The sequence below is a fragment of the Balaenoptera acutorostrata genome, chromosome 15 (genome assembly GCF_949987535.1).
Source record: "Balaenoptera acutorostrata chromosome 15, mBalAcu1.1, whole genome shotgun sequence".
Taxonomy (NCBI): Eukaryota; Metazoa; Chordata; class Mammalia; order Artiodactyla; family Balaenopteridae; genus Balaenoptera; species Balaenoptera acutorostrata.
The window spans coordinates 6,098,530-6,125,953 of record NC_080078.1 but is presented as its reverse complement, the minus strand read 5'-3'; the positions used below and the strand labels follow the sequence as shown (position 1 = coordinate 6,125,953).

The window sequence follows — 27,424 nt, the reverse complement described above, 5'->3', positions numbered from 1 at the left end:
GGTGTTGGTTCAACCACGAAAACAAAGGGCTCCCTTGTCCATGAGCTCATTTGGATCCTTCCAACAACCCAGACAGGTGCATAGGGCAGATGAGTAATGACCTACTTTTAGCAGATGAGAAAACAGAGGCTCAGAGTGGTGAAGCAATTTGCCAGAAGACACACAGCAAGTCAGTGTCTGAGAAATGACTTTGTTTTTCTTCCTAGCACTTAAATCACTCTCCAAACAATGCATTATAGATCTACTGGATGATTTGGGGGGTCTTGCCTCATAGAACATAAGTATGGTGAGGGCAGGGGCTTGGTCTCTTTACTGGGAGGCACTAGAGTGTGGTGGTCAAGAACTTGGACTCAGAAACCAGATTCTCTGGGTTTGCCCCTTATGAGCTCTCTGTGCCTCAATTTTCTCGTCTTGAAAATGGGGATAATAGTGGTACCTACCAAATAGGCTTGTTATGAGAATTAAATGAGCTCATACAAGTGCCTGACATCTATTAGACGGTCAATAAATATTCGCTGAATGAAGGAAAGCCCAAGCCGTGTATGGAAACAATGACACTAAGTGCAATACTCTGTTCGGGGGGTTGTTGAGATGGAAGTTGTTCTTGTCATCTACATCCAGAAACCCCTGGACTTAGCATACACGGAGGGCTGGGCCCTGCCCCTAAGCAGCCGGCTTAGGAAATAGGCCTGATAGTCCTTATGTGTCAGTCTCTCCCCCCATCCCCCTTCTTTCCTTTCCCCAGTCCCTTGAGCTCTGTGCCAGGTTCTTTGCTACCCCAGCAAAGACATACAGTTAACTAGACTCTTCCTCTGCCTCCGAGGAGTTTGCTCTGTTGACTCTGTGCCTCTGGTGGGGAAACACTGTGCTGAGCGCTGTAGCGGGAGAAGGACTGGGGAGGGCAGACGAGACTGGAAGATAAAGGTGGGAGAGTAGCGCCATGTTCCATCCTAATGCTTTTTTACAGCCTGAGGACCACACCCCCAACACTGGCAGCACCCCTGGAGGCCCCCCAGTGCCAGGACCAGGGCCCAGAACCTCGGGTGGAACAGAGTTGTCACTCAGGGTAAGTCAAAGTAAATCGGACCCCCGTTCAGATCCGCAGGCAGGAAGCCAAAGCTGTAGATTCTCTGCTGTGTGCCAGGCCCTGGACAGGAGCCAGCTGCTCCTGGGACAGCGCCCCGCCTTCCTATGAAGCAAAGCGCCAGCTCTGGAAGGTCCACAGGGCGGGCTTTCCCAGCCTACGAGTGCCACTGCTGTTGGACATTCAGCAGTCACCCCCTCCACACATTTACTGTACACTCCAAAGGGCCTCCTGCTTATGAAGCTGGTCTGTCCATCCATGATGGTGGGGGTTTGTGGGTGGGTGTGGTCCTCTCTCCTTGTTTAAAAAGAGAAGTGTGCCCTTGTCCAATTGGATACAAAGTGTCGGCTTCTAGAACATTCTTAGAAGGCAGAGACCTCCCAACATGACTTTGAGTCTCAGTTTTGACCTTGGGTAAGTCTTTTAACCTCCATGAGCCTCCCAGTTCTTCACTATTAAATGGGAATAATAATAGTAACAACAGGACTTCCCTGGTGGCGCAGTGGTTAAGAATCCGCCTGCCAATGCAGGGGACACGGGTTCGAGCCCTGGCCTGGGAAGATCCCACATGCCATGGAGCAACTAAGCCCGTGCGTCACAACTACTGAGCCTGCGCTCTAGAGCCCGCAAGCCACAACTACTGAAGCCCACGCGCCTAGAGCCCGTGCTCTGCAACAAGAGAAGCCACTGCAATGAGAAGCCCACGCACTGCAATGAGAAGCCCACGCACTGCAATGAAGAGTAGCCCCTGCTCGCAGCAACTAGAGAAAGCCAGCATGCAGCAATGAAGACCCAACGCAGCCAAAAAAATAAAAATTTTAAAAATTAATTTAAAAAATTATTATTATTATAAAAAATAATATAATAATAACAACAACAACAACTACTAACTTCACAGAACTGATGAAATGATCAAATGGATTGTGGACTGGAAAATGCTTTTTTAAAATTTGTAAGTAATCATTGTTAATGAATTATATTGAGCATCTTTTCACATACTTATCTTCCACCTACGTATCTTCTTTGGTGAGGTGTCTGTTCAGATCTTTTGCTCATTTTTTTTTATCATCAGGTAGTTTGTTTTCTTATTATTGAATTTTGAGAGCTCTTTATATATTCTAGACACAAGGCCATTGTTGGATATGTGCTATGAAATTATTTTCTCCTGTGGCTTGTCTTTAAATTGTGTTTAAGTGGTGATACGCTGCCTACATGTTAAGGATCTCCCCACGTGACTCAGAATGGAGACCCCAAGAAATTCCCCCTCCATCCACCTCTGCTTATCTCTGGGCAGCTTCCCTGGAGCATGTTGGGCTCCTCTGAGCAAGGTCAGGTGTTGGAGCCGTGAGTTCTGAGAACTTGGCTCAGGGCTGGGGCTGGGGGGGTGGGGTGGGGACAGAGTTGGAATATATTTATCACGCCTGGTAATCCTCAGCCGGTTTCTGCAGGTGTCGGCAGAGTCGTGTCCCCGGCAGCCTGATCCCCACCTCCTCATGGGAGCCTCTCATTGCCGCCTCTCTGATCGTCCCAGCTCCACATTCCACACAGTTTGGATGTGTAGGTTACTGTTAGGCTGCTGGGGCCGGGGCAGGCTGGACACATGGCTCTAGGGTATCCAGGTTCTGGAACCCTCTGATCTGAGGAAGGGCAGCTGAGTCAAGCCTGAGGCTTCTGGCCCCAACTTCCCACCTTGGGCCTGGAGCAGCCCCTCACCAGGCACTGCCCACCCAGGCTCCCGCCTCAGCTCCTCAGGGGAACCTCTTTAGAAGCCCAAAGGCCGTTATTCTGTCCTCTCCTCCTCCTTTTTTCTCTTCTCTCTCTCCCTCCCTCCTTCAGGCATCTCTGAGTTAGCTTAGCATAGAAGGGAGCAGAAGGGGAGATTCTGCAGGAGACTGCTATTGGGACGGTCAAACAAACTGTGAGGATGAAAAGCTGGAAACAACCTAAATGTCCATCCATAGGGGATTAGTTCATAATCTAACTAATTATGAACTATAAATAAAGTGAAATAAAGGCACAATGGATATTTTTTAAACTGATGATGTAAATTCATATTCATTGGCTTGGAACAAGGCTCACAGCAGACTGTTGTTTTTTTTTGTTTTTGTTTTTGTTTTTTAAGAAGGGTGATAGAACAGCTTGAGCCCTTTTTTTGCAAAATGGCACCTGTGTAGACAGAGGCACCAAGAGCTTATCTGAAAGGATCCTCAGCCAGGTGGTCAGACCCATTAGCTCTGGGCGGCAGAATTTCAGGTGATTTTTGTTAAACCTTCTTTAAACTTATCAGTGTTGCCTAAAGTTTTTCTCAATGAGAAGGACTGTTTTTAGGATCTGAAATTATTTTTCAGCATCAAAAAGGTAACAAATGTCCATCAGAGATATCTCAAGATCTTCCCTTCGGTTTTTTGCCCCAGGGTGGTGGTTGGAGGGTACTTCCTGGCAGCTCCTGGAGCTGCATTCCCAGCTGCTGTTTGGTTCCTTGGAGGAAGGAGGGGGGAAATCAGTGCCCTCCCAGGATGGTTGCGGGATGAAACCTTGGCAGGTGCAGGAAAGTTCACAGTATGCTCCTTGAAGGCCAAACATGGACACGGAGCCTGGGCCCAGAAATAGCCCCTCGCCCCAGAGACCCTTGGAATTCTGCAGGGTCATCTCAGGGAGGGGAGAGTCCGAGCAGGCCACTGCTGGAAACTTCCTTGCAGACTCTGAAATGGAAGATGAGGCCTAAGACAGGCTCCTGTAACACAAGCTGGACCTGGGCAAGGAGTTCTCCAAAGTCAGCCCAGCTTGACAAGTCTCTGATTCCAAGCCAACTGGAGATTTCCTAATTAATCGTGAATTCTGTGGAATCCCAGAAATATGGTGGTCAAGCCTGCTACAGATAGATTTCTCCAGCTGTGTTTCTTTCTTTTTCATACTGCATTTAGACCTATATCTCAATTTGATTTTATTTGGCACTATTGTGCCATTTTCATTTCATTATCTCAAAATATCTCAAAATTGTTTTCACTTTTTATCCCCCCCGGCATCTTTCCTCTTTGTCAAGAAGTATTTATTCTTATTTTTCCAAAGGAGAGAATCTCTGTTTTCTGTGGATCCCCCAAGGTCAAATAACTGGAGAATTCAAATCTCAGCTCAGCTGAATAATCTCTCATCCATCCATCCATCAATCCACTCATTCATCTATCCAACACCCATCCATCTATCCAGTCCTGCATCCATCCATCATCCATCCATCCATTTGTCCATTTATCATTATCATCCATCCATCCATTTACTCATCCATCCACTCATCCATCCATCCGTTCAACACGTATTTATGTCACAACTCCCTTTGGGGCCCCAGACTGGGGTGGCGTGAACCTTGGCCTTATTCTCCTGTACTCTTGTGAGGACAGCATGTCCCCCACAGAGCCATCACAGGGGGTGGGAGTACCGGGCTGGACACACAGTGCTGTCTTTGAATACCTCCCTCCCTCCTTTATCTGGGATAATGATAATATCCATCTCACCCAGTTGTCACATGGTGAGGTGATGATGGTGGACCAAAGACCCTATGTGATCGTGAGAGCCTCGGTGCTCGAGCGATGACAACTGTGATTCTTAGTTTCTCGGCAGCAGGGACCCTGTCAGGTTCACTCCTGCACCTCGCAGAGGCCAGCACAGAGTAGGCACCCAGGAGCTGCTCCCAAAGGAGCTGTGTCCACGGCCCAGCTGCTGAGGTCACGTGGTGTCAGGGGATAGCCACACACAACCCTGGACCCTGGGTGCGACTTGTGCCTCTGCTATTCAGCAGCCCCAATGAGGAGAAAATTCACCCCCAGAAAAGCAAATGCTTAGGACAATCAGGTGGATGAGAAACTTGGGAGGGATGGTGCCGAACGGTCCAGAAAATACAACATGCTTTGAGGAAATAACTGCTGTGTGGAAGGATTCAGGCCTGATTTTACTGGCGAGCCTCAGACTTGATAAATAATCAATGTGGATTCCTTCTTCTGTCTTCCTTAATATCCCCTTTCCTCCTCTTCTCCTGGTTCTGGGCCAAATAGCATTTCCCAAGAATCTGAAATGAACTCCTTAAGCGTCAGCATCCTGGGAAATTAGAGTGCCCCCAGGATCTGGGGACATTCTGACACATGTGTTCACACACACAGACACACAGGGACACACACAGACAGACACATGGACACAGAGACACACAGACACAAATACACACAGATACACAGACACAACACAGACATACACAGATGCACACATACACACAGACACAGAGACACACACAGGCATACCCACACAGACACACACACAGATATATACACACATACCCACACAGACACACACACAGACATATACACACATACACACAAGCTCGCATGTACAGAGGCCAAGGACGGTGACAGCTGCATTTATCAGGAGCCATGAATTCCCACGGAGCCGTGGATTCTCAAAGACTGACCTCAAGGACAAAACCTTCCCTGGATCCCCTGAAGAACTGTGACATCAACCCTCCAATTCTGGGGTTCTTTTTTTAACCCCTTTTACATTATTAATATAAATGAACGGGCATTTATAAATAACCAGTGATGCACGGAGTTGGGGGCCTGATAGAGCAGGTGGCCGTGGACATGGTAACAGGGAGGGGCCCTGACTGCAGAGGATTTAAAGACAGTGAAAACCGAGTGGAAATCAGTCTGCGTTTACTAGAGCCCTGCGCTGGCCGGTATAAACCGTGTCAACGGTAAATACTCCTCCCCCTCCCCCACCACTTGGGCATCCACTGTAAATAACAGTATTAATGATGCTACATAAACATGAAAAACATGTTCTTGTTTTAAAGAAAGAAATCAGAAGGAAGGAAATTCTGACCCCTGCTACAACATGATGGACCTTGAGGACGTCATGCTGAGTGAAATAAGACGGTCCCAGAAGGGCAACTACTGTGTGATTCCACTTATATGAGGTCCCTAGAGTCATGACATTCACACAGACAGAAGGTAGAAGGGTGGGTGCCAGGGGCTGGGGAGTCAGTGTTTAATGGGGACAGAGTTTCAGTTTGGAAAGATGAAAAGAGTTCCAGAGATGGACGGTGGTGATGGCTGCACAACAGTGTGAATGTACTTAATGCCACTCTGTATACTAAAAAATGGTTAAAATAGTCAATTTTATGTTATGGTATTTTACTACCATAAAAAAAGAAAGAGAGAGAGAGACAGAGAGAGAGAGAGAGAGAAGGGAGGGGGGAAAGGAGGGAGGGAGGAAGGAAGGGAAACAGTTGCCACCCTAGCACAGGCAGTAGCACACTGAGGCAAAGATGCGGCCACACAGACCTGGTCTCCCATCATGTAACCTCAGGCAATTCACATCGAGGTCGGCAGCCTCAGTTTCCCACTCTGTGAAATGGGACTGGTAATTCCTACTGCATCAAAGGAGTCAAGGCAGGTTAAACAAACCAGGTAAACAAACCCATCCAGGTAATTCAATCTCGAGAATTTAACCTAAGAGTTTGTTGGAAAGGTGTAGGAACCTGCCGTCAGACCAGTGGGCAAGTGGTCCCCAGGGGTCAGCCCCAAGCAGAGGTCGGGAGGGTCGAGGAAAGGGGCTCAGTGGAGGGTGGGGCTGATGGAGGAAGGAGATGGAAGCGGGGAGCTGAGGTCATGCTCCCAGCCTGGGTGGACGGTGTGGCGCTTGCCCGTGATCGGGGCTTAGGGGTTGGAGAGGATGAAGTGACCTCCACTTGAGGACTTGGATTCCATCTGGAGTGATCTTCCTGCTGCTTTTCTGAGTCCTCTGGGTGGCGACTGTGGGCTCTGTGTGGTGAGCTGATTCGATTTACTCAAAGGATGCCAGCTCAATGCTTGGCTCGGGAAGGGTATTGAGCGTGCCCACCGTACACCCTGGGTACTTCCTGGGTGATGGAGGGGGGACGCCTGGAACACAGTGCGGGCAGGGGGAGAGCCTGGCTCTGGGGTCAGCACGCCCACTTATGCATTCCACAAATATAATGAGCAGTGACTCTTCCTGGCCGTGGGGATAAAGCATCGAGTCAAACAGACAATGCCTCTACCCTCGTAGAGCTTATGTTCTATTTCAGGGGTGGGGATGGGAAATAAACTAGCAAGTGAATGCATTGCATTTCAGATGTTAGCAAGTGCTGCCTGGGAGAACATCAGAATGAAGTGAGTCAGGTGGGGATGCAAGGATGGGGTGAGGTTCGATTTTAGACAGGGTGACCAGGAATGGTCTCTCAAAACTGACACCTGAAGGAAGTGAGGGAGGCACAGGGAACAGCAGGTGCAAAGGCCCTGAGGCCAGCATGGTCCTGATGTGTTTGCAGGACCGAGAGGAGGCCAGGGTGGCTGGAGCCAGAGTGGAGGGAGTAAGGTCAGAGGACGAGGATGGGAGGCAAGGCAGAGCATGAAGGGCCTCACAGGCGATTGTAGGGATGTTGGGAGCGCTGGAGCGTTTGAGCAGCAAAGTGGTGTAACTTGACTTAAATGTTTAAAGGATCTGTGCGTGTGTGTGTGTGTGTTTAAAAGCCCGAAGGGGCACAGGCCAAAGCAGTGACGACTGTGATGAGGTGAGAGGGTCGCCGTTGGGCCTGGGTCCAAAGTGGAGGTGGAGAGAGGTGGGTTGTCTCAAATGCCTTGGGCAGAACAGGGAGGCCTAGGGCAATCTCTCTGCTGGCCTTGGATCCTGTGGGAATCAGGCCTCCTGTAAGTCATCCTGAATCCCCCTTTTCTGACTCCATCCCTTACCAGCCACCTCAGCTTGAAACCACAGCTTTAACTTATATCTCTGTGTCATTATCACCCACCACTGCCTCGAGCGGGTCACCGGGTCCCACCCCAGTTCTGAGCTGACCGGCCTTTGCTGTATCCCCACCTCAATGTTCTCCAGGCACCTGGATGTGCGGGTCCAACCCTGAGCCCCACACTTCACCAACTCAGAACCCCGGCTTCTCCGCCCCCATCTCCTGCCGTAACCAGGGTGTCCTGGGGTCAGACACCTCCTCTTTCTAGCCCCACCTGGGAAAGAATCCTCCTCTTACCCCTTCCCTCCAGGCTAGCCTAAATATTCTAAAACGACCCACTAAGAATGTTGCTTTTGGTAGGTGTGATCATGGTATTTTGGTTTTAGTTTTTAAGTCTGTCTGTTAGAGATTCATTCTGAAACTTTATGGATGAAATGATATGCCTGCGATTTCCTTTATAACACACCAACCAAAATCAATAAATACATAATAAAAAAGGTGGGGGGAGAAGAAAGAAAGGTGGAGTTGGTAATTGTTGAACCTTGGTGTCCTTAAGGATTCGTTTGTACTCTTCTCTCCACTTTTACAAATTTGGAACTTTCCATAATAAAAAAAGAAAAGTAAAAATAAGGCAAATAGGAACACAACCCTGCTGGGACCTTCGGGGACGGCCTGCTGCTCTCTGGACAAAGTCCCAACACCTTCAAAGAGTGAGTGACAGGTGGGTGCAGCCCCCTGACACTCTTCGGAATTCCTGGCTCAAAGAGCAAACAGACGTAATCGGTTTTATCATTGATTTAAAATCCCCTACAGGGCTTCCCTGGTGGCTCAGTGGTTAAGAATCCGCCTGCCAATGCAGGGGACATGGGTTCGAGCTGTGGTCCGGGAAGATCCCACGTGCTGCAGAGCAACTGAGCCCGTGTGCCACAGCTACTGAGCCTGTGCTCTAGAGCCCACGAGCCACAACTACTGAGCCCGCAGTCCACAACTACTGAAGCCCGTGCACCTAGAGCCCGTGCTCCACAACAAGAGAAGCCACCGCAATGAGAAGCCTGCGCACCGCAACGAAGAGTAGCCACCGCTTGCTACAACTAGGGAAAGCCCGTGCACAGCAACAAAGACCCAACAGCCAAAAATAAATAAATGAAATAAATTTATTTTTAAAAAATTAATTAAAAAAAAATAAAATCCCCTACAGACAGTGCAACTCCCTACTGCCTGGACCAGAGGGGATGGCTCCCTCTGCCCCTCCCCTGTACACCAGGCCATCTTTGACCTGGCACCTGACCCCATCGTCCCTCTAACAATCCTGAACAGCCTCCGTTCCCAAGTGAACCATGGCTGGGTTTTCTTGCCTCGGTGCCTTTTCCTATGCTGTTCCCTCTGCCTGGAGCATTTTTCTCACAATTTTTCACCTGCTGACTCCTTTTCCTACAGACATGGCTCTAGCATCACCTCTTCCAGGAAGCCCTCCCTGACCTCCCCTGCCCTGTGTTGTCGCAATCACTCTCCTGTTCCCACTCTAGGCCCATCTCTGCTCCTGATGGGAGGGCGGGAACCAGGTCGTCTTGTTCACTGTTGCACGCCAGGGACTGAAACACAGTGGGGACAGTAAATATTTGTTGAAGAGATACATGAAATTTTGTTCCTATTTCCATTTCGATACGAGGCAGACCCATTCTCGCCACCACCCAATCTTTTGCCTGCCTTGGGAAGAAACATTTGTTAACTGTTCGACAGCAGCTTTAAGCCTAATCCTTCCATTTTAGGAAGAGGCCACTCAATCTAGCTGAATCCCGGAAGCCTTAAACACCCAGAACACAAACCCTTCCCTGGAGGTAGATGCCGCCACCCCTCGCCTCTTGATCATCCATCTGAGTGTCTCCAAGGCTGCAGCTGCAGAGCCTGAAGGTCCGCGGTGCCTCTGAGGCTCCCATCTGTACCTTGTCGGTACATGAGAGTCACCTGGAGACCTAGGCCTCCCTCCCCACCCCACAGACCAGCTCAATCAGTCTCTGGGGTGGGGCCCTGGCGGCAGGGTGGGCGGAGCTCCCCACGTGATTCCGAGAACCGTTGACATTGGTCAGAAACCAGCCCCGTGGGGATGGGCCAAATACCCCCAAAGACATGCCACCTGCTGAGGGCATTTAAGGCCAACCAGGGGGCTGGAGACTGCGGCTCCCTGCCAGGTGAGTGACGGGTGGGTGGAGGGTGCCGGGGACCTTAGAAGCTGTTTGGGGGCCCCAGAGAGGTTGCTGCGGTCGTGCCCTCCCCAGAGCTGGTGGCCTGCCTGGAGCAGTGGCTCCCAGGAGGCCCAGGCTGGGCCTTTCCCTGTGGAACTTCAGTCTTGGTTGACAGAAGCTGTGCTAAGGGGCGCTTGGCTTGTTTTCAGGATGGGTGAGGAGGGGGTGGTAGCTGGTGGGGACCCTTCTCCCTCCAGAGCCCAGGCGGGGGGTGGGGGATGGCAGGGGGCCTGGGGCTGCGTCACCCACACGGCAGCCGGCGGCCTGTAGATCCGTGTGCCCTGCGTCTTTGCTGGTGTCCTACTCCCTGAAATATCCCTTGGGACGTCCTCACCTGGGGAGCAAAGCCTTTCCAAGCCTTGGAGGTGGGTCACGGGGAGAAGGCCTGGTTGCTTGCTTCCTTCTTGCTTTGACACGTGCCTCTCATCTTGGCCAGCCTGGGCCGGGGAGGGAGGCATGGCTGTGTGTCTCCCTGCCTCCAAGGGGGTGTCAGGACACGTCTATTTGGTAGAGCCGTGCAGGGAGCCAAAGAATGCCGATGGAGGGGGCGGGGGCCCTGGAACTGGAGACCACCCCCCTTCCCCGGGGGCCCACTCCAGCCCCAGCTGTGTCTGCTTGCTGACCTTGGAGCTGAGGTCGGCTCAGTCCTTCCGAATAAGCCTCACTCCCTCCAACCCAATGCATGGTTTTAGCTTAAAACAAATCCCACTTTGTTTGAACAAGGGGCTGTTAGTGATGTAGATCTGAACACACATGGAAAGATGTCCCCGGTACAGGCGAAGTGGAGAAGCATGCTGCCAGACCCTGTCTGTGATCGGCTCCCCTCCTGCAATCAGCACCTCGGGGCACGTGCAGAGCGGCTGGGGCCTGTAGAGGGTGGTGTGCGATTTCAGAGGTTAACTTGGAGGAGGAGTGGGGTTATAGGGAGTTAATGCTCAGTGCGCTTCTCAAGTATTTCATTTTCTTAAGCCGCGAGCATGTGTTAAAATCAGAAAAATCCTGCTTTATAGAAGCCAACTCTGGGGTGATGAGACATATCTTAATTTAAAACCGTTCTGGGTTCATGAAAGATGCTCACAGTCAAAGTTTGGCTAGACCTAGGGAAGGATAGAAAAAACCAAATGGCCTGTAATGCTCCCACCAGAGAAAGTGACCCAGTGCCATTAATAAGACGCGGCCAGGGAGGGTCCCTTGGGTGGGCTTCTGCCACCTGACACCCAGAACAGGGGGTCTTATAGTGTGGGGAGCAGCAGAGCTGTGGGGGGGCGGTGTCAGCCCCTACGTTGATGATGTTTGCCTGAGTAACTAGTCTGGCTTTCTCTGGATCTCAGATTTAGAGAATCAATGAAGAAAGGTACTGACTTTGATTTTGGTGCATAACTCAAAGCCTCCAAATTAGCGTTCTCATTATTCTACTGGTAAAGGATGATGGGGTAGCCAGCTCTCCTGGTGCTAGAAATAGCCATGTGAGGGGAAGGAATCACATTTGAGCTGTGAGTAGAGAAGCTTGTGAAAGCCAGAAGGATCTGCTTTGCAGCTGGCTTTGCAGGATGTCCCCAGATGAAGTGGTGTGGCCAAACCTGTGACTTTCAAACTGCTTTCAGGGACAAGGGAGGACTCTGATCTGAAGTCAAGCTTTCTCTGCTTACGCCACCTGATAAAGGCCTTCCACTTGATTTTCGGTTTTTGGTTTTTGGTGTTTTGTTTTTGGCTGCACCGCGCGGCTTGTGGGATCCTAGTTCCCCGACCAGTGGTTGAACCCCGGGCCCATGGCAGTGAAAGCACCGAGTCCTAACCACTGGACATCCAGGGAATTCCCATTGATATTTGATTTGAAGGAAAGTGGCGGCCATCTGAACCCCTGGATCCACTTCCCAGGTTCCTTATGGCCGTACCATCTGAGATGTGGCAGAAGCATGCATGGTTCCCATGGCAACAGTCCTAGAACTAGGCCCTGCCTTGGGTCTCCCAAGGAGCAAAAGCATTTCATCCCCATGTACCAAACCGGCCTCTGTGCACATTCAGACAGTCTCATGAGCTGAGTTGGTCGGGCCCCTAACAGTGAGTGAGACTCAGCAATGAGGTGGCAACAGAGTGTTTCCAAAGTGGCCTCTGTTGTTTCCATTGCCTAAAACGGTGCGCTTTCCTGTTTTCCAACATCTCACCCATGTGTTAAGTGCCACCCATGGTGGAGACTTGGTGTTTCCTAATCTGACCTTGTTACAGATTATCGGCTGTGAAGTTTAGTGATCCAAAGCATGACGCAGGAGTCAGACGTAGGCTGATTCCTGGCTCTGGGGCTTAACAGCTGTGGGAACTTTGGCAAATGGCATCTGCAAAGGTTTCCTCACTTGCAAAATGGGGCGCTCTCTCCCTTACTGTTAATGTTGCTTCATGTTTTTTGAGTTTTTTATTAATTTATTTAAAAAAATTTTATCGGAGTGTAATTGATTTACAATGTTGTGTTAGTTTCAGGTGTACAGCAAAGTGATTCAGTTATACGTATACATATATTCATTCTTTTTCAGATTCTTTTCTCATATTGGTTATCACAGAATACTGAGTAGAGTTCCCTGTGCTATACAGTAGGTCCCTGTTGGTTATCTATCTTATATATAGTAGTGTGTGTATGTTAATCCCAAGCTCCTGATTTATCCCTCCCCTCAACATTTCTCCTTTGGTAACCATAAGTTTGTCTTTGATATCTGTAAGTCTGTTTCTGTTTTGTAGATAAGTTCATTTGTATCATTTTTTAAATTAGATTCCACATATGAGTGATATCATATGATATTTGTCCTTCTCTGCCTGACTTCACTTAGTGTGAAGTGAATTTCTAGGTCCATCCATGTTGCTGCAAATGGTATTATTTCGTGTTTTTTTTAATGACTGAGTAATATTCCATTGTATATATATACCACATCTTCTTTATCCATTCCTCTGTCAATGGACATTTAGGTTGCTTCCATGTCTTGGCTATCGTAAATAGTGTTGCAATGAACTTTGGGGTGCATGTAGCTTTATGAATTACAGTTTTGCCCAGATATATGCCCAGGAGTGAGATTGCTGGTTCATATGGTAGTTCTATTTTTAGTTCTTTAAGGAACCTCCATACTGTTCTCCATAGTGGCTGTATCAATTTACATTCCCACCAACAGCATAGGAGGGTTCCCTTTTCTCCACACCCTCTCTAGCATTTATTGTTTGTAGACTTTTGATTATGGCCATTCTGACTGGTGTGGGGTGATACCTCATAATGTTGCTTCATTTAATCCTAAGTGTCCAATATTCCTGGTATGTAATAAACACATTTTGGCCATTGCTGTCTGAAATAGGCCCATAATACTATCCTGCTCCTAATTTATATTGCCATATGTCTTACCTCTTGGAGATGTAGCATATAGCTCCTTATTTAAACCCAAATCTCGGGTTGCAACTGATCATCCTTTTGACCTTGCTATTACAGCAACTGGAAAACTCTTTTGCGATGGTGTTTTCAAGGGTGTCATGATGAATAGCAATGATTTACCTGTGGGTCACTGGGTCATAAAAAGCAACTCTTTCTTTCCTGATGGAGCAGGATTGGAGATGACTTTAAAGTAGATGAAGGGATGGGACATGGTTACTCTCTGGCCTGAGCCTCCAGGGCTGAGATTGTCCTGCAGCATCATTCTCTCCTCTTTCTGATGTGCTGGCTTCTGGTGTATTGCTGGAGGTCAATCTACCTCCAGCTTGAACTTTTAACTGAATTAATCTAAAGCCTGAGATTGTCTCAAGCCAACTTATACATGGTGCTTCTCCTGGTAAATACACAGCAATGGAAGGGCTATGGATGTCACCGGGGTTCCTTGACTCTCTGGGGGTTGGGGTAGTGGAGGTGACCAGTGTGACTTTGTTAACGGAATGTTTAGAGCTTTGCAAATGTTCCTGTGACCCATTGTGTGACCCACTGTGTCACTCTCCACCTCTCCAGATTGAGATGTGCTGGGGGGAGGGAGCAACTGGTCAATTCTGGGAAGTAATTTGCATTTCCCACTCAGATTTGTACACATTGTCAGCTATTCTTGCTCAAGCTCCTAAAGAGACAAATGCCTTAGAAAAAGCAAAGTCACGGCAGTGAAGCCTCAGCTCTGAGACTCAGCTGACTTGCTCTCCTATCCGTCTGGGGCTGGTGGTGCTTCTTTTTATGGATTTGTCCCTGACATGGTAGCCGCTGTTAACCGGTAGTGCCTCTGAGGCTGTGCTTCTGTTGTTCTGTCTCAGATTCCCTCCTTTCCCCGGTCCCTTGCTGGCTCTTTGTTTTCTTGGACCCTAATACACAGGTCACCAAGACTCAATTCTTGTTCTGTTCTCAGATAGAGTTCGTCTTCTCTCTCCTTGGCTCTCTCCTCACTGACAGAATTCTCCAAGTTGTCTACACCATCCCATCCAAACTGATATGTCTAAATTAGTCTTTCCTACCAAAATTATTCCCAGCTGTTCTACTCTCAAGAAGAGAGTCTGTTGGTCATCTTTATCCAGTTTTCTCTTTGGTATAATGTAGTCTGGCCCATCCTGTATACTTAGAAACAGACAAATATTCATTGCATACTTGTAAGAAAGGTTATTCCCTGCTGCCCTGTAGGAAATCCAAACTTGCCCTGATCTGAATAACCTCCTCTAATGGAGGGCCAACTCCCTTTGTGAGCTTATCGCTCACCACCCTCTTCTAACAAACATTTGAGTACCTACTGACTACATGCCATGCATTGTGAAGGGGCTGATGAATCGTAACTAAGACACGCATGGTCCCATTGTCCTTGGGAGTATGGAGGGGAAGGTGCACAAACAAGAAAATATTGAGTTGTGGTAAAAGCTATGGAGAAAATGAAACAGACAGATTGGGAAGATACTAGCTTCTTAGATAGGAAAGAATTGTTGGGTAAAAGTGGGCTGAGGCCAGCTCACATAGGGTGGGCATCATGGTGAACTTGAGTTTTCTTCTAAGATCAACCAGCCAGTAGAGGGCGGGAAAAAAGTGGGGGAAATTACATGGTCAGTTTCTTTTTAAAAGATCACATGGCTTTGTGTAGAGAACAGATTGGGATAAGGCAATGGTAGAAGCAGGTAGTAGAGTTCGGAGACAGTTGCCATAGTGTGGGTGAAAGATGATGGTGGACTGGACCAGGGTGGAGGAAGTCTTCTAAAAAATTAGGAGTGGGACATGCTTGAGACAGTCCTGTACTGATGTGCTGGTGGATCGGATGTGGGAGAAGAGGACCATCTTCCTATCATAGCCTGGTTGGGCTCCTCAGCATCCTGGACGTATGCTCTGTACAGAACTCCTTGGACCCAGCCACGTGGAAGGGTTCTCTGCTTTCCTTCCAGCCTACCCTAGCCATCAAAAGCCCAGTTCAAGCCAAACTGCCCCTAAAAAGATATCCCTTACTCCTGTAGCCCAGGGCTGGTCTCCTCTGAGTTCCCATGATGCTCATTGCCTATTGAACTGGCATGTGACGCCTGTGGATGCTGCTCTCTGTTCCACTGTGGGTCCTTTAAGGGCTTACAGCCCGGATGGCTTTAACATAGTAACCACATACTGGGCACTGAAAATCTCTTTGGAACTGTCCTACCTACAGGTGCTTTACTTCTTCTAGTCAATATGCCGACTTTAGAAGCTCCGGAAGAGAGGCTGAGAAAATTTAAGTATCGTGGCAAAGATGCATCTGTGAGTATGAAGCGATACCTTACTCTATCAAGGATGGGTGCGGTAAAAAGCACATGGTTGAAATGCATTAAAACTAGTGGAGAGTGGGCTGGATGGGGTGAACGAGCAAGTACAGCAGAACGTTCAGTGTGGGTAAGTGCACGGATGGTCATAGAATAATCCTTTTAACTTTTCTGTATATCTGAAAATTTCATAGTAAAATATTGAAGGTGGGGAGGATCAAACCTCGTGGACTTAGTCGGACAACTGTAGACTCAAATCAAGGTCTCCATGTGATCTTGAAACTACTGAACTTCAGAGCCTCAGTTTCTTCATCTATAAAACAGGGCTGATACCTACCTCTTAGGACCTGGGTAGCATCATCAAGTGCCTGGTATATAGATGCTTACCTGCAGCTCTGCATGTCAAGGGGGCTTACCAAGGAGCTAAGATGTTGGGAATACAGTTGCCAACCAGCATGCCTTGAAGAGAAATAGGACTCAGAAGTGAAAAGCCCAGACTGCTCTCTCTACTGGGATGAGCACGAGCGCTGGGCCAGGGAGGCTGTGCTGTTCGTGAATCTCTCATTCAGCTTCTCTGGTCTCCAGGTTTTCTGTCTAGCGCTGTGTCCTATATCTATGTATCTTGACTGACATATCAAGTTGGCTACGCCTTGGGAATCTGAAAGGCAGCTGAGGATAAGGAGAGCACAAGGGCATAGCCGCCCAGTTGAACACCATCCAAAGCCAAATCCCTCTTATTACACCCTTTCCAACAAGCTTGGCTGTCTGGCTTCCAAGACCACCGCAGATTAAAGGAAACCAATTAGAACAAAGAAATCAAACCCTCTATAGGGACAGCAGTGGGAAGGGCCAGGAGATGAGAAGGTAGAAGCCAAAGGTACCAAATTCTCTATGGGGAAGGGCCGCTTAGTGATGGGAGCAACACGACAACTGGCTCCATAGGCCCCCAGTGTGTCCCCGCCTTTCCAGATAACACCACAATGACCCTATTTTCTTTTCTTTCTTTCTTTTTTTTTTTGGCTGCGCCGCACGGCTTGCAGGATCTTAGTTCCCCGACCAGGGATTGAACCGCGGTCCCCAGCAGTGAAAGCGCCAAGTTCTAACCACTGGACCACCAGGGAATTCCCATTGACCCTAGTTTCAAGCAAGGCTCAAATAGCTTCTTTAAGGAACCAGAAGTATCTAATACACACTGACTTCCTTATAATTAATATTTTAAAGTCTTCAACCCCAAACTCATCTATCCATAAAGATTAGATCATTTCCCCAGGATTCTCAATACTGTAAGGTCTGAGTTTTGCCTGATAAGAGAGGAAAAGGGGGGTTTGTTTGTTTGTAGAATTTCCATCTTCCTCAGTCTGGTGTCCAAGTAAAACTCTTGGGATTGGATCAAGGTTTGCATGACCTATAGGCTGATTCCCAGCAGTGGAAATGGTCAAGGACATCTGGGGCCGGGGTGCTCCCTTCAGTCCCCTGCCCCACCTGGGTGCCCACAGCTAGAAGGCACAGGCCTGCTTCTCTGGAAGCAATCGGCACCAATGAAGATGTGCTCAGATTCAGGGCAATGGGATGCTTTGCTCAGATGTCTCTACACCTGAGAATCCTGGCTGGCCAGTGGGTGTGCATGGTCTTCCTTCACTTTGGGAGGAAGATTGACGATCTCGCTAGAGGTGGTGGAGGAGGAGAAAGAAGCAGAGGAGGCTAGCTGAGCTGACTATTGACTAGCTGTGTGATCTGAACTCTTCCAGCCTGTTGCATCTGTAAAAGTGAAATTGGATGCTTTGAAGTGTGCTCTAAAGGCTAAACAGGGTGACAACCTGACTTCCCAGCTCTAAGGGCTCCCATTCTTTTCCTCATTAGATGAGGCGGCAGCAGAGGATAGCAGTCAGCCTGGAGCTCCGGAAAGCCAAGAAGGATGAGCAGTCCTTGAAGAGGAGAAACATCACGGATGTCTCCCCTGACCCTTCCGAGCAACAGACCAAAGGGGTACGTCGGGAACATGGCATTTAGAGCAGTTGGGTATAAAATACGTCCTTGGTAAGTTTCTCTGCCTTGAAAATGTTTGATTCAGAACTTGCAAGCTCTAATGGAGGCCCTTTAAGGAAAGGGGTAGAGAGATGGTGATTAGAACTAAACTGGTGTTTTCAGAAAGCTAAGTGTCATTAGCTTTGTGGCCGTGAGTCTGGGATCTATGTTCTAACAGGGGGTGGAGGAGATGCTGCGTCTCATTGAAAATTCACTTGCTGCCATTCAGCCGGAAACAGGAAATGAGGGGTCATGGAGGTTCTCCCTCACTGGAGGCATATGGTCACTCGACGTGCCACGTCTTACCTAGGACTTGAATGCTGTCATCTAGCTTCCATTCTCCATCCGCCCCAGCCTCACTCAAGGCAAATCCTGGGGTACTTCCAGGCCAATATTGTTGTGAATCTTTTGCAGAATGCCCTGACTTAGGAGGGTTAGAACTGTGATGGTGTTGTGTCTTCATGTCTTTTATGATCTATTATGTTAACTATCCATGTGCATCCTTGCATCCTGCTAGGATGAAGGCTCTTAGAGGGCAGAGATTAGTTCAATCTGGGCAAGTGGATCCCATGATGTTCTACTGTCCATCAAATGGGATGGCTGTGATCATTCTTTGAATTGCCGTAGGGCTCTGAACCCTACTCTACCCAGCTTCACTCGTCTAGAGGAGTCCCTAGGATTCCTGCCACCCAAGGAAGATGAAACTGTGAAACAAAACTATGAAAGAGTTTCCTTTTTTATCCTATATTAGCATGTTCCTTTTAAAATTCTAATTCACATACCACAGAATTCACCCTTTTAAAGACTATAATCAGTGGTTTCTAGTATGTTCACAAGGTGGTGAGACCATCACTGCTTACTAATTTCAGAATATACTCATCACCTCAGTAGAAACCCCACACCCACGAAGCAGTCACTCCTCACTCCTCCTTCCCCCAGCCTCTGGTGACCACGAATCTACTTTGTCTCTGTGGATTTACCTATTCTGGATATTTCATATAAATGGAATCATATAATACGTAGCTTTTTGTGCCTGGCTTCTTTCCGTCAGTAAAATGTTTGCAAGGTTCATTGATGTTGTAGCATGTGTCAGTACTTTCCTTTTTTTTAAACAGAGCTTTTACTATTTTTATTTATTTATTTATTTTTGGCTGTGTTGGGTCTTCGTTTCTGTGCGAGGGCTTTCTCTGGTTGTGGCAAGCGGGGGCCACTCTTCATCGCGGTGCGCGGGCCTCTCACTATCGCGGCCTCTCTTGTTGCGGAGCACAGGCTTCAGACGCGCAGGCTCAGTAGTTGTGGCTCACGGGCCCAGTTGCTCCGCGGCACGTGGGATCTTCCCAGACCAGGGCTCGAACCCGCGTCCCCTGCATTAGCAGGCAGATTCTCAACCACTGCGCCACCAGGGAAGCCCAGTACTTTCCTTTTTGTGGGTGAATAATATTTCATTGTAGACCACATTTTGTTTATTCATTCATTAGCTGATGGACATTTGGATTGTTTCCATTTTTGGGGTGTTATAAGTAATGCCACTATGAACGTCTTGTTTTTTTTTTTTCTCAAAAAAATTTATTTTTATTTTTTAGTTTTTTTATTTTCGGCTGCATCGGGCCTTAGTTATGGCATGCAGGACCTTCCTTGAGGTATGTGGGATATTTCGTTGTGACACGCGGGCTCTTTGTTGCGGTGCACAGGCTTCTCTCTAGTTGTGGCGTGTGGGTTTTCTCTCTCTAGTTGTGGTGTGCAGGCTCCAGGGCACGTGGGCTCTGTAGTGTGCGGCACACAGGCTCTCTTGTTGAGGTGTGCCAGCTTAGTAGTTGTGGCACATAGGCTTAGTTGCCCCGTGGCATGTTGGATCTTAGTCCCCTGACCAGGCATCGAAGCCTCGTCCCCTGCGTTGGAAGGTGGATTCTTCACCACTGGACCACCAGGTCCCCGCTATGAACGTTTTATGCACAGGTTTTTGTCTGGATATATTTTCAGTTGTGTCAGGTATATGTAGCAGTAGAATTGCTGGGTCGTATGATAATTCTAAGTTTAACTCTTTGAGGCAGTGCTTGTGGTGAGCTGAATAATGTCCCCTCAACCCCAGTATCTCCCTATCCTAATCCCCAGAACCTGTGAATGTTACCTTATATGACAAAAGGGATTTTGTAGATGTGGTTAGATTAAGGATCTTTCTTTTTTTTTTGGCTGCGCTGGGTCTTTGTTGCTGTGTGCAGGCTTTCTCTAGTTGTGGCAAGCGGGGGCTACTCTTTGTTGTGGTGCACGGGCTTCTCATGGCGATGGCTTCTCTTGTTGTGGAGCATGGGCTCTTGGCACGCGGGCTCAGTAGTTGTGGCTCACAGGCTCTAGAGCATAGGCTCAGTAGTTGTGGCGCATGGACTTAGTTGCTCCGTGGCATGTGGGATCTTTCCCGACCAGGGCTTGAACCCGTGTCCCCTGCATTGGCAGGCGGATTCTTTTTTTTTTATAAATTTATTTATTTATTTTTATTTTTGGCTGCTTTGGGTCTTTGTTGCTGCGTGCGGGCTTTTCTCTAGTTGCGGCGAGTGGGGGCTACTCTTCGTTGCAGTGCACGGGCTTCTCATTGGGTGGCTTCTCTTGTTGCAGAGCATGAGCTCCAGGCACCTGGGCTTCAGGAGTTGTGGCACTCGGGCTCAGTAGTTGTGGTGCATGGGTTTAGTCACTCCGCAGCATGTAGGATCTTCCCAGACCAGGGCTCGAACCCGTGTCCCCTGCATTGGCAGGCAGATTCTTAACCACTGCGCCACCAGGGAAGTCCCCAGATTAAGGATCTTGAGATGTGGAAATTATCCTGGATTATCTGGATGGGCCCAATGTAATCACATCTGTCCTTATAATAATAAGAAGGATGAAGGACAAGGCAGAGCAAAAGCAGAGATGAGCGTGTAGCGCCTTGAAGATGGGACGGGTCAAAGGCCAAGCAACACAGGAAGCCCCACTAGAGGCTGAAAAAGGCAAGGAAATAGACTCTCCTCTCAGAGCCTCCAGGAGGAAACAGCTCTGCCAACATCTTGACTTTAGTCCAATGAAACTGATCATGAATTTCTGACCCCTAGAACCATAGGCTGTAACTTTGTTTTAAGCCAATAAATTTCTGGTAATTTTTTACAGTAGCAATAGGAAACAGATATGCTGCCAAACTTGTTTCCAAAGCAGCTGCATCACTGTACATTCTTACATCCTTACCAACACTTGTTATTCTCCATTTTTGGATTAGAGCCATTTTATGGGTGTGAAAGGTTGTATTGTAATTTTGATGTTTTCCTAATGACTAATGATGATGAGCAGTTTTTCACGTGCTTACTGGCTATTTGTATCTCTCCTTTCGAGAAATGTCTATTCAAACCCTTTGACAATTTTTAAAATCAAGTAATTTGTCTTTTTATTGAGTTGAAAGAGCTCTTTATATATTCTGAACATTAGACCCTTACCAGTTATGTGATTTGCAAATCTTTTCTCCCATTCTGTGGGCTGTCCTTTTACTTTCTTGATAGACTCTTTGAAACACAAATGTTTTAAATTTTGAAACAGTCCAATTTATCTATATTTTGTCTTTGGTTTGCTTGTGCTTTAGGTATCATATCTAAAAATCCATTGCCTAATCCAAAGTCACCAAGATTTATGCCTATGTTTCCTTCTAAGAGTTTTATAGTTTTAGCTCTTATGTTTAGGTCTTTCAGCCATTTTGAGTTAGTCTTTGTAAGTGGTATGAGTAGGGGTCCAACTTCATTATTTTACATATAGATGTCCTGTTGTCCCAGCACCATAAAGGCTATTCTTTCTCCATTGAATGGTCTTAACACTCTTGTCAAACATCAGTTGACCATAAATGTGAGAGTTTATTTGTGGACTATGGATTTTCTACCATTGATCTATATGTTTATCCTTATGCCAGCACAACAGACTTGATTACTGTAGCTTTGTAGTAGGTTTTGAAACTGGAAAGTGTGGGTCCTCCAATTTTGTTCTTTTTTTCCCCCAAAATTATTTTGGCTCTTTGGGATCCCTTGCATTTCTATATGAATTTTAGAATTGGCTTGTCAATTTTTTCACTAAAGGAAGCTCAGATTTTGATGGAGATTGCATTGATCAGTTTGTGGAGTATTGCTATCTTTTTTTTAAAATTAATTAATTTATTTATTTATTTATTTTTGGCTGTGTTGGGTCTTCGTTTCTGTGCACGGGCTTTCTCTAGTTGCGGCAAGCGGGGGCCACTCTTCATCGCAGTGTGCGGGCCTCTCACTATCACAGCCTCTCTTGTTGCAGAGCACAGGCTCCAGACGCGCAGGCTCAGTAATTGTGGCTCACGGGTCCAGCTGCTCCGCGGCATGTGGGATCCTCCCAGACCAGGGCTTGAACCTGTGTCCCCTGCATTGGCAGGCAGATTCCCAACCACTGCGCCACCAGGGAAGCCCGAGTATTGCTATCTTAACAATGTTAAGTCTTCCAGTTTATGAACATAGGATATTTTTCAATGTATTTAAGTCTTCTCTAATTTTTAAAAATAGTTTTCAGCATACAAGCGTTGTGCTTCTTTTGTTCAATTTACTCCTAAGTATTTTATTCTTTTGATGCTACTGTAAATAAACTTATTTTCTTAATTTCAGTTTTGTATTGTTCATTGCTAGTGTACAGAAAAAGAACTGATCTTTGTATGTTATCCTGAAACCTAGCTGAACCTTGGCTATTAGCTCTAAATTTTGGTGTGTGGATTCCTTAAGATTTTCTATATTCAAGATCATGTCATCTGCACACAGAGAGAGTTTTACTACTTTCTTTCCAATCTAGATGCCTTTAATTTCTTTTTCTTGCTTAATTAACCTGTCTTGAACTTCAATACTGTGTTGAATAAAAGTGGCAAGAGTGGATATCCTATGCTGTTCCTGATCTTAGGGGGGAAGTTTTCATTCACTTACCATTGAGTATGACGCTAGCTGTGAGTTTTTTGTAGATGCCTTTGTTAGATTGAGGAAGTTCCCTTTTATTCCTAGTTTTTGTTGAATGCTTTCCTTTTTTTTTAATCATGAAAGGGTGCTGGATCTTGTCAAATGCTTTTCCTGCAGTTGTGGAAATGATCGTGTTTTTTTCCCCATATATTCTATTGATATGGTGTGCTACATTGATTTTCATAGGTTGAGCCACCCTTGCATTCCTGGGTTAAATCCCAGTTGATTATGATGTATAATCCTATTCATGTGTTGATGCATTTTGTTTTCTAGAATTTGTTGAGGATTTTAAGATACATTCATGAGGGATACTGGTCTGTACTTCCTCTTGTAATATCTTTGTCCAGTTTGATATTGGGGTAATACTGGACTCATAGAATGAGCTAGAAAGTTCCCTCTTCTATTTTTTGGAAGCATTTGTGAGGGATTGCTGTTATTTCTTCTTTAAATGTTTGTGAAGATTCACCAGTGGAGCCTTTTGTATCTGGGCTTCTCTTTGTGGAATTTTTAAAAAATTAATAATTCAATCTCTTGTTATAGTTCTATTCAGATTTTCTATTTTTTAGCCACTTTTGGTTTGTGTTTCTAGGAATTTGTCCCTTTCATCTAGATTATTTAATTTGTTTGTATACTTTTTTCATAGCGTCTCTAATCTTGTTTATTTCTGTTAATTCAGTAGTAATGTTCCCAATTTTATTCCTGGTTTTAGTAACTTGAGTCTCATCTATTTTTCTCTTGGTCAGTCTAGCTAAAGATTTGTCATTTATGTTGCTCTTTTGAGCCAACTTTTGGTTTCATTGATTATTTTTTTCCTCTCTATTTTTTTCATTCTGTTTCATTTATTTCCACTCTAGTATTTAATATTTCCTTTCTTCTGATTTTTTTGGGGGGTTTAATTTTCTTTCATTTCTAATATTTTAAAGTAGGAAGTTAGGTCATGGATTTGAGATCTTTCTACTTTTTCAATACTTGGATTTATGGCTACATATTTCCCTCTGTGCTCTGCTTTAGTTACATCTCATTGGTTTTGGTATATTGTATGTATTTTTTCCATTCATCTCAAAGTATTTTCTAAGTTCCCTGGAATTTTGTTCTTTTTATCCATTGGTTATTTAGTTTGGAGTAATACCATTTTAATTTCAATAGTATATAAAACAATACTCCTATATAACTTTATTCCCTCTCTGCTTTTGCTCTCATTATCATCCAAGTTACCTCTTTATACATCATGTACCCATTAATATAGGTTTATAATTATTGCTTTATGCAGTTGTCTTTTAAGTCAGAAGTAAGACTTACAATAAAAACTACATTTATACTGTCTTATTTTTTTATTTTTTATTTTTATTTTATTTTATTTTTTTTTTGGCTCCAAGCTGTGTGTTAGGTCAGGTCTGTTCTATGCATTTCCTCATTTTTCTTTTTTTTTTTTTTTGATTTTTGAATTTTATTTAATTTATTTTTTTATACAGCAGGCTCTTATTAGTCATCAGTTTTATCCACATCAGTGTATACATGTCACTCCCAATTACCCAATTCATCACACCCCCACCCCCCACCCCCTGCCGCTTTCCCCTCTTGGTGTCCATACATTTGTTCTCTACATCTGTGTCTCAATTTCTGCCCTGCACACTGGTTCATCTGTACCATTTTTCTAGGTTCCACATATATGCGTTAGTATACGATATTTGTTTTTCTCTTTCTGACTTACTTCACACACTATGACACTCTCTAGATCCATCCACGTCTCAACAAATGACCTAATTTCATTCCTTTTTATGGCTGAGTAATATTCCATTGTCTATATGTACCACATCTTCTTTATCCATTTGTCTGTCGATGGGCATTTAGGTTGCTTCCATGACCTGGCTATCGTAAATAGTGCTGCATTGAACATTGGGGTGCATGTGTCTTTTTGAATTATGGTTTTCTCTGGGTATATGGCCAGTAGTGGGATTGCTGGGTCATATGGTAATTCTATTTTTAGTTTTTTAAGGAACCTCCATACTGTTCTCCATAGTGGCTGTATCAATTTACATTCCCACCAACAGTGCAAGAGGGTTCCCTTCTCTCCACACCCTCTCCAGCATTTGTTGTTTGTAGATTTTCTGATGATGGCCATTCTGACTGGTGTGAGGTGATACCTCATTGTAGTTTTGATTTGCATTTCTCTAATGATTAGTGATGTTGAGCATTCTTTCATGTGTTTTTTGGCAATCTGTATATCTTCTTTGGAGAAATGTCTATTAGGTCTTCTGCCCATTTTTGGATTGGGTTGTTTGTTTTTTTGATATTGAGCTGCATGAGCTGCTGGTAAATTTTGGAGATTAATCCTTTGTCAGTTGCTTCACTTGCAAATATTTTCTCCCATTCTGAGGATTCTCTTTTCATCTTGTTTATGGTTTCCTTTGTTGTGCAAAAGCTTTGAAGTTTCATTAGGTCCCATTTGTTTATTTTTGTTTTTATTTCCATTTCTCTAGGAGGTGAGTCAAAAAGGATCTTGCTGTGATTTATGTCATAGAGTGTTCTGCCTATGTTTTCCTCTAATAGTTTTATAGTGTCTGGCCTTACATTTAGGTCTTTAATCCATTTTGAGTTTATTTTTGTGTATGGTGTTAGGGAGTGTTCTAATTTCATTCTTTTACGTGTAACTGTCCAGTTTTTCCAGCACCACTTATTGAAGAGACTGTCTTTTCTCCATTGTGTATCGTTTCCTCCTTTGTCATAGATTAGTTGACCATAGGTGTGTGGGTTTATCTCTGGGCTTTCTATCTTGTTCCATTGATCTATATTTCTGTTTTTGTGCCAGTACCATATTGTCTTGATTACTGTAGCTTTGTAGTATAGTCTGAAGTCAGGGAGTCTTGATTCCTCCATCTCCGCTTTTTTCCCTCAAGACTGCTTTGGCTATTCGGGGTCTTTTGTGTCTCCATACAAATTTAAAGATTTTTTGTTCTAGTTCCATAAAAAATGCCATTGGTAATTTGATAGGGATTGCACTGAATCTGTAGATTGCTTTGGGTAGTATAGTCATTTTCACAATATTGATTCTTCCAATCCAAGAACATGGTATATCTCTCCATCTGTCGGTATCATCTTTAATTTCTTTCATCAGTGTCTTATAGTTTTTTGCATACAGGTCTTTTGTCTCCCTAGGTAGGTTTATTCCTGGGTATTTTATTCTTTTTGTTGCAATGGTAAATGGGAGTGTTTCCTTAATTTCTCTTTCAGATTTTTCATCATTAGTGTATAGGAATGCAAGAGATTTCTGTGCATTAATTTTGTATCCTGCAACTTTACCAAATTCATTGATTAGCTCTAGTAGTTTTCTGGTGGCATCTTTAGGATTGTCTATGTATAGTATCATGTCATCTGCAAACAGTGACAGTTTTACTTCTACTTTTCCAATTTGTATTCCTTTTATTTCTTTTTCTTCTCTGATTGCCATGGCTAGGACTTCCAAAACTATGTTGAATAATAGTGGTGAGAGTGGATATACTTGTCTTGTTCCTGATCTTAGAGGAAATGCTTTCAGTTTTTCACCATTGAGAATGATGTTTGCTGTGGGTTTCTCATATATGGCCTTTATTATATTGAGGTTGGTTCCCTCTATGCCAACTTTCTGGAGAGTTTTTATCATAAATGGGTGTTGAATTTTGTCAAAAGCTTTTTCTGCGTCTATTGAGATGATCATATGGTTTTTATCCTTCAATTTGTTAATATGGTGTATCACATTGATTGATTTGCATGTATTGAAGAATCCTTGCATCCCTGGATAAATCCCACTTGATCATGGTGTATGATCCTTTTAATGTGTTGTTGGATTCTGTTTGCTAGTGTTTTGTTGAGGATTTTTGCATCTATATTCATCAGTGATATTGGTCTGCAATTTTCTTTTTTTGTAGTATCTTTGTCTGGTTTTGGTATCAGGTTGATGGTGGCCTCATAGAATGAGTTTGGGAGTGTTCCTTCCTCCGTAATTTTTTGGAAGAGTTTGAGAAGGATGGGTGTTAGCTTTTCTCTAAATGTTTTATAGAATTCACCTGTGAGGCCATCTGGTCCTGGACTTTTGTTTGTTGGAAGATTTTTAATCACAGTTTCAATTTCAGTGCTTGTGATTGGTCTGTTCATATTTTCTATTTCTTCCTGGTTCTGTCTTGGAAGGTTATACCTTTCTAAGAATTTGTCCATTTTTCCAGCTTGTCCATTTTATTGGCATAGAGTTGCTTGTAGTAGTCTCTTAGGATGCTTTGTATTTCTGCGGTGTCTGTTGTAACTTCTTCATTTTCGTTTCTAATTTTATTGATTTGAGTCCTCTCTCTCTTTTTCTTGATGAGTCTGGCTAATGGTTTATCAATTTTGTTTATCTTCTCAAAGAACCAGCTTTTAGTTTTATTGATCTTTGCTATTGTTTTCTTTGTTTCTATTTCATTTATTTCTGCTCTCATCTTTATGATTTCTTTCCTTCTGCTAACTTTAGGTTTTGTTTGTTCTTCTTTCTCTAGTTCCTTCAGGTGTAAGGTTAGATTGTTTATTTGAGATTTTTCTTGTTTCTTGAGGTAGGCTTGTATAGCTATAAACTTCCCTCTTAGAGCTGCTTTTGCTGCATCCTATAGGTTTTGGATCATCGTGTTTTCATTGTCATTTG

At 45.3% G+C, this 27,424-nt stretch overlaps 1 protein-coding gene across 1 annotated transcript in view; it reads left to right on the top strand.

The window, feature by feature from the left end:
* Window positions 1-1,039: 1,039 nt before the first annotated feature.
* Window positions 1,040-27,424, top strand: part of KPNA7 (karyopherin subunit alpha 7) — a 48,157-nt gene continuing 21,772 nt past the window's right edge. Inside the window, exons 1-3 of the mRNA XM_057528813.1 lie at window positions 1,040-1,066; window positions 15,691-15,779; window positions 17,642-17,767. Coding sequence (XP_057384796.1) covers window positions 15,714-15,779; window positions 17,642-17,767 — 192 coding nt within the window. The 5' untranslated portion in view covers window positions 1,040-1,066; window positions 15,691-15,713. The remainder of the gene's footprint in view (window positions 1,067-15,690; window positions 15,780-17,641; window positions 17,768-27,424) is intronic.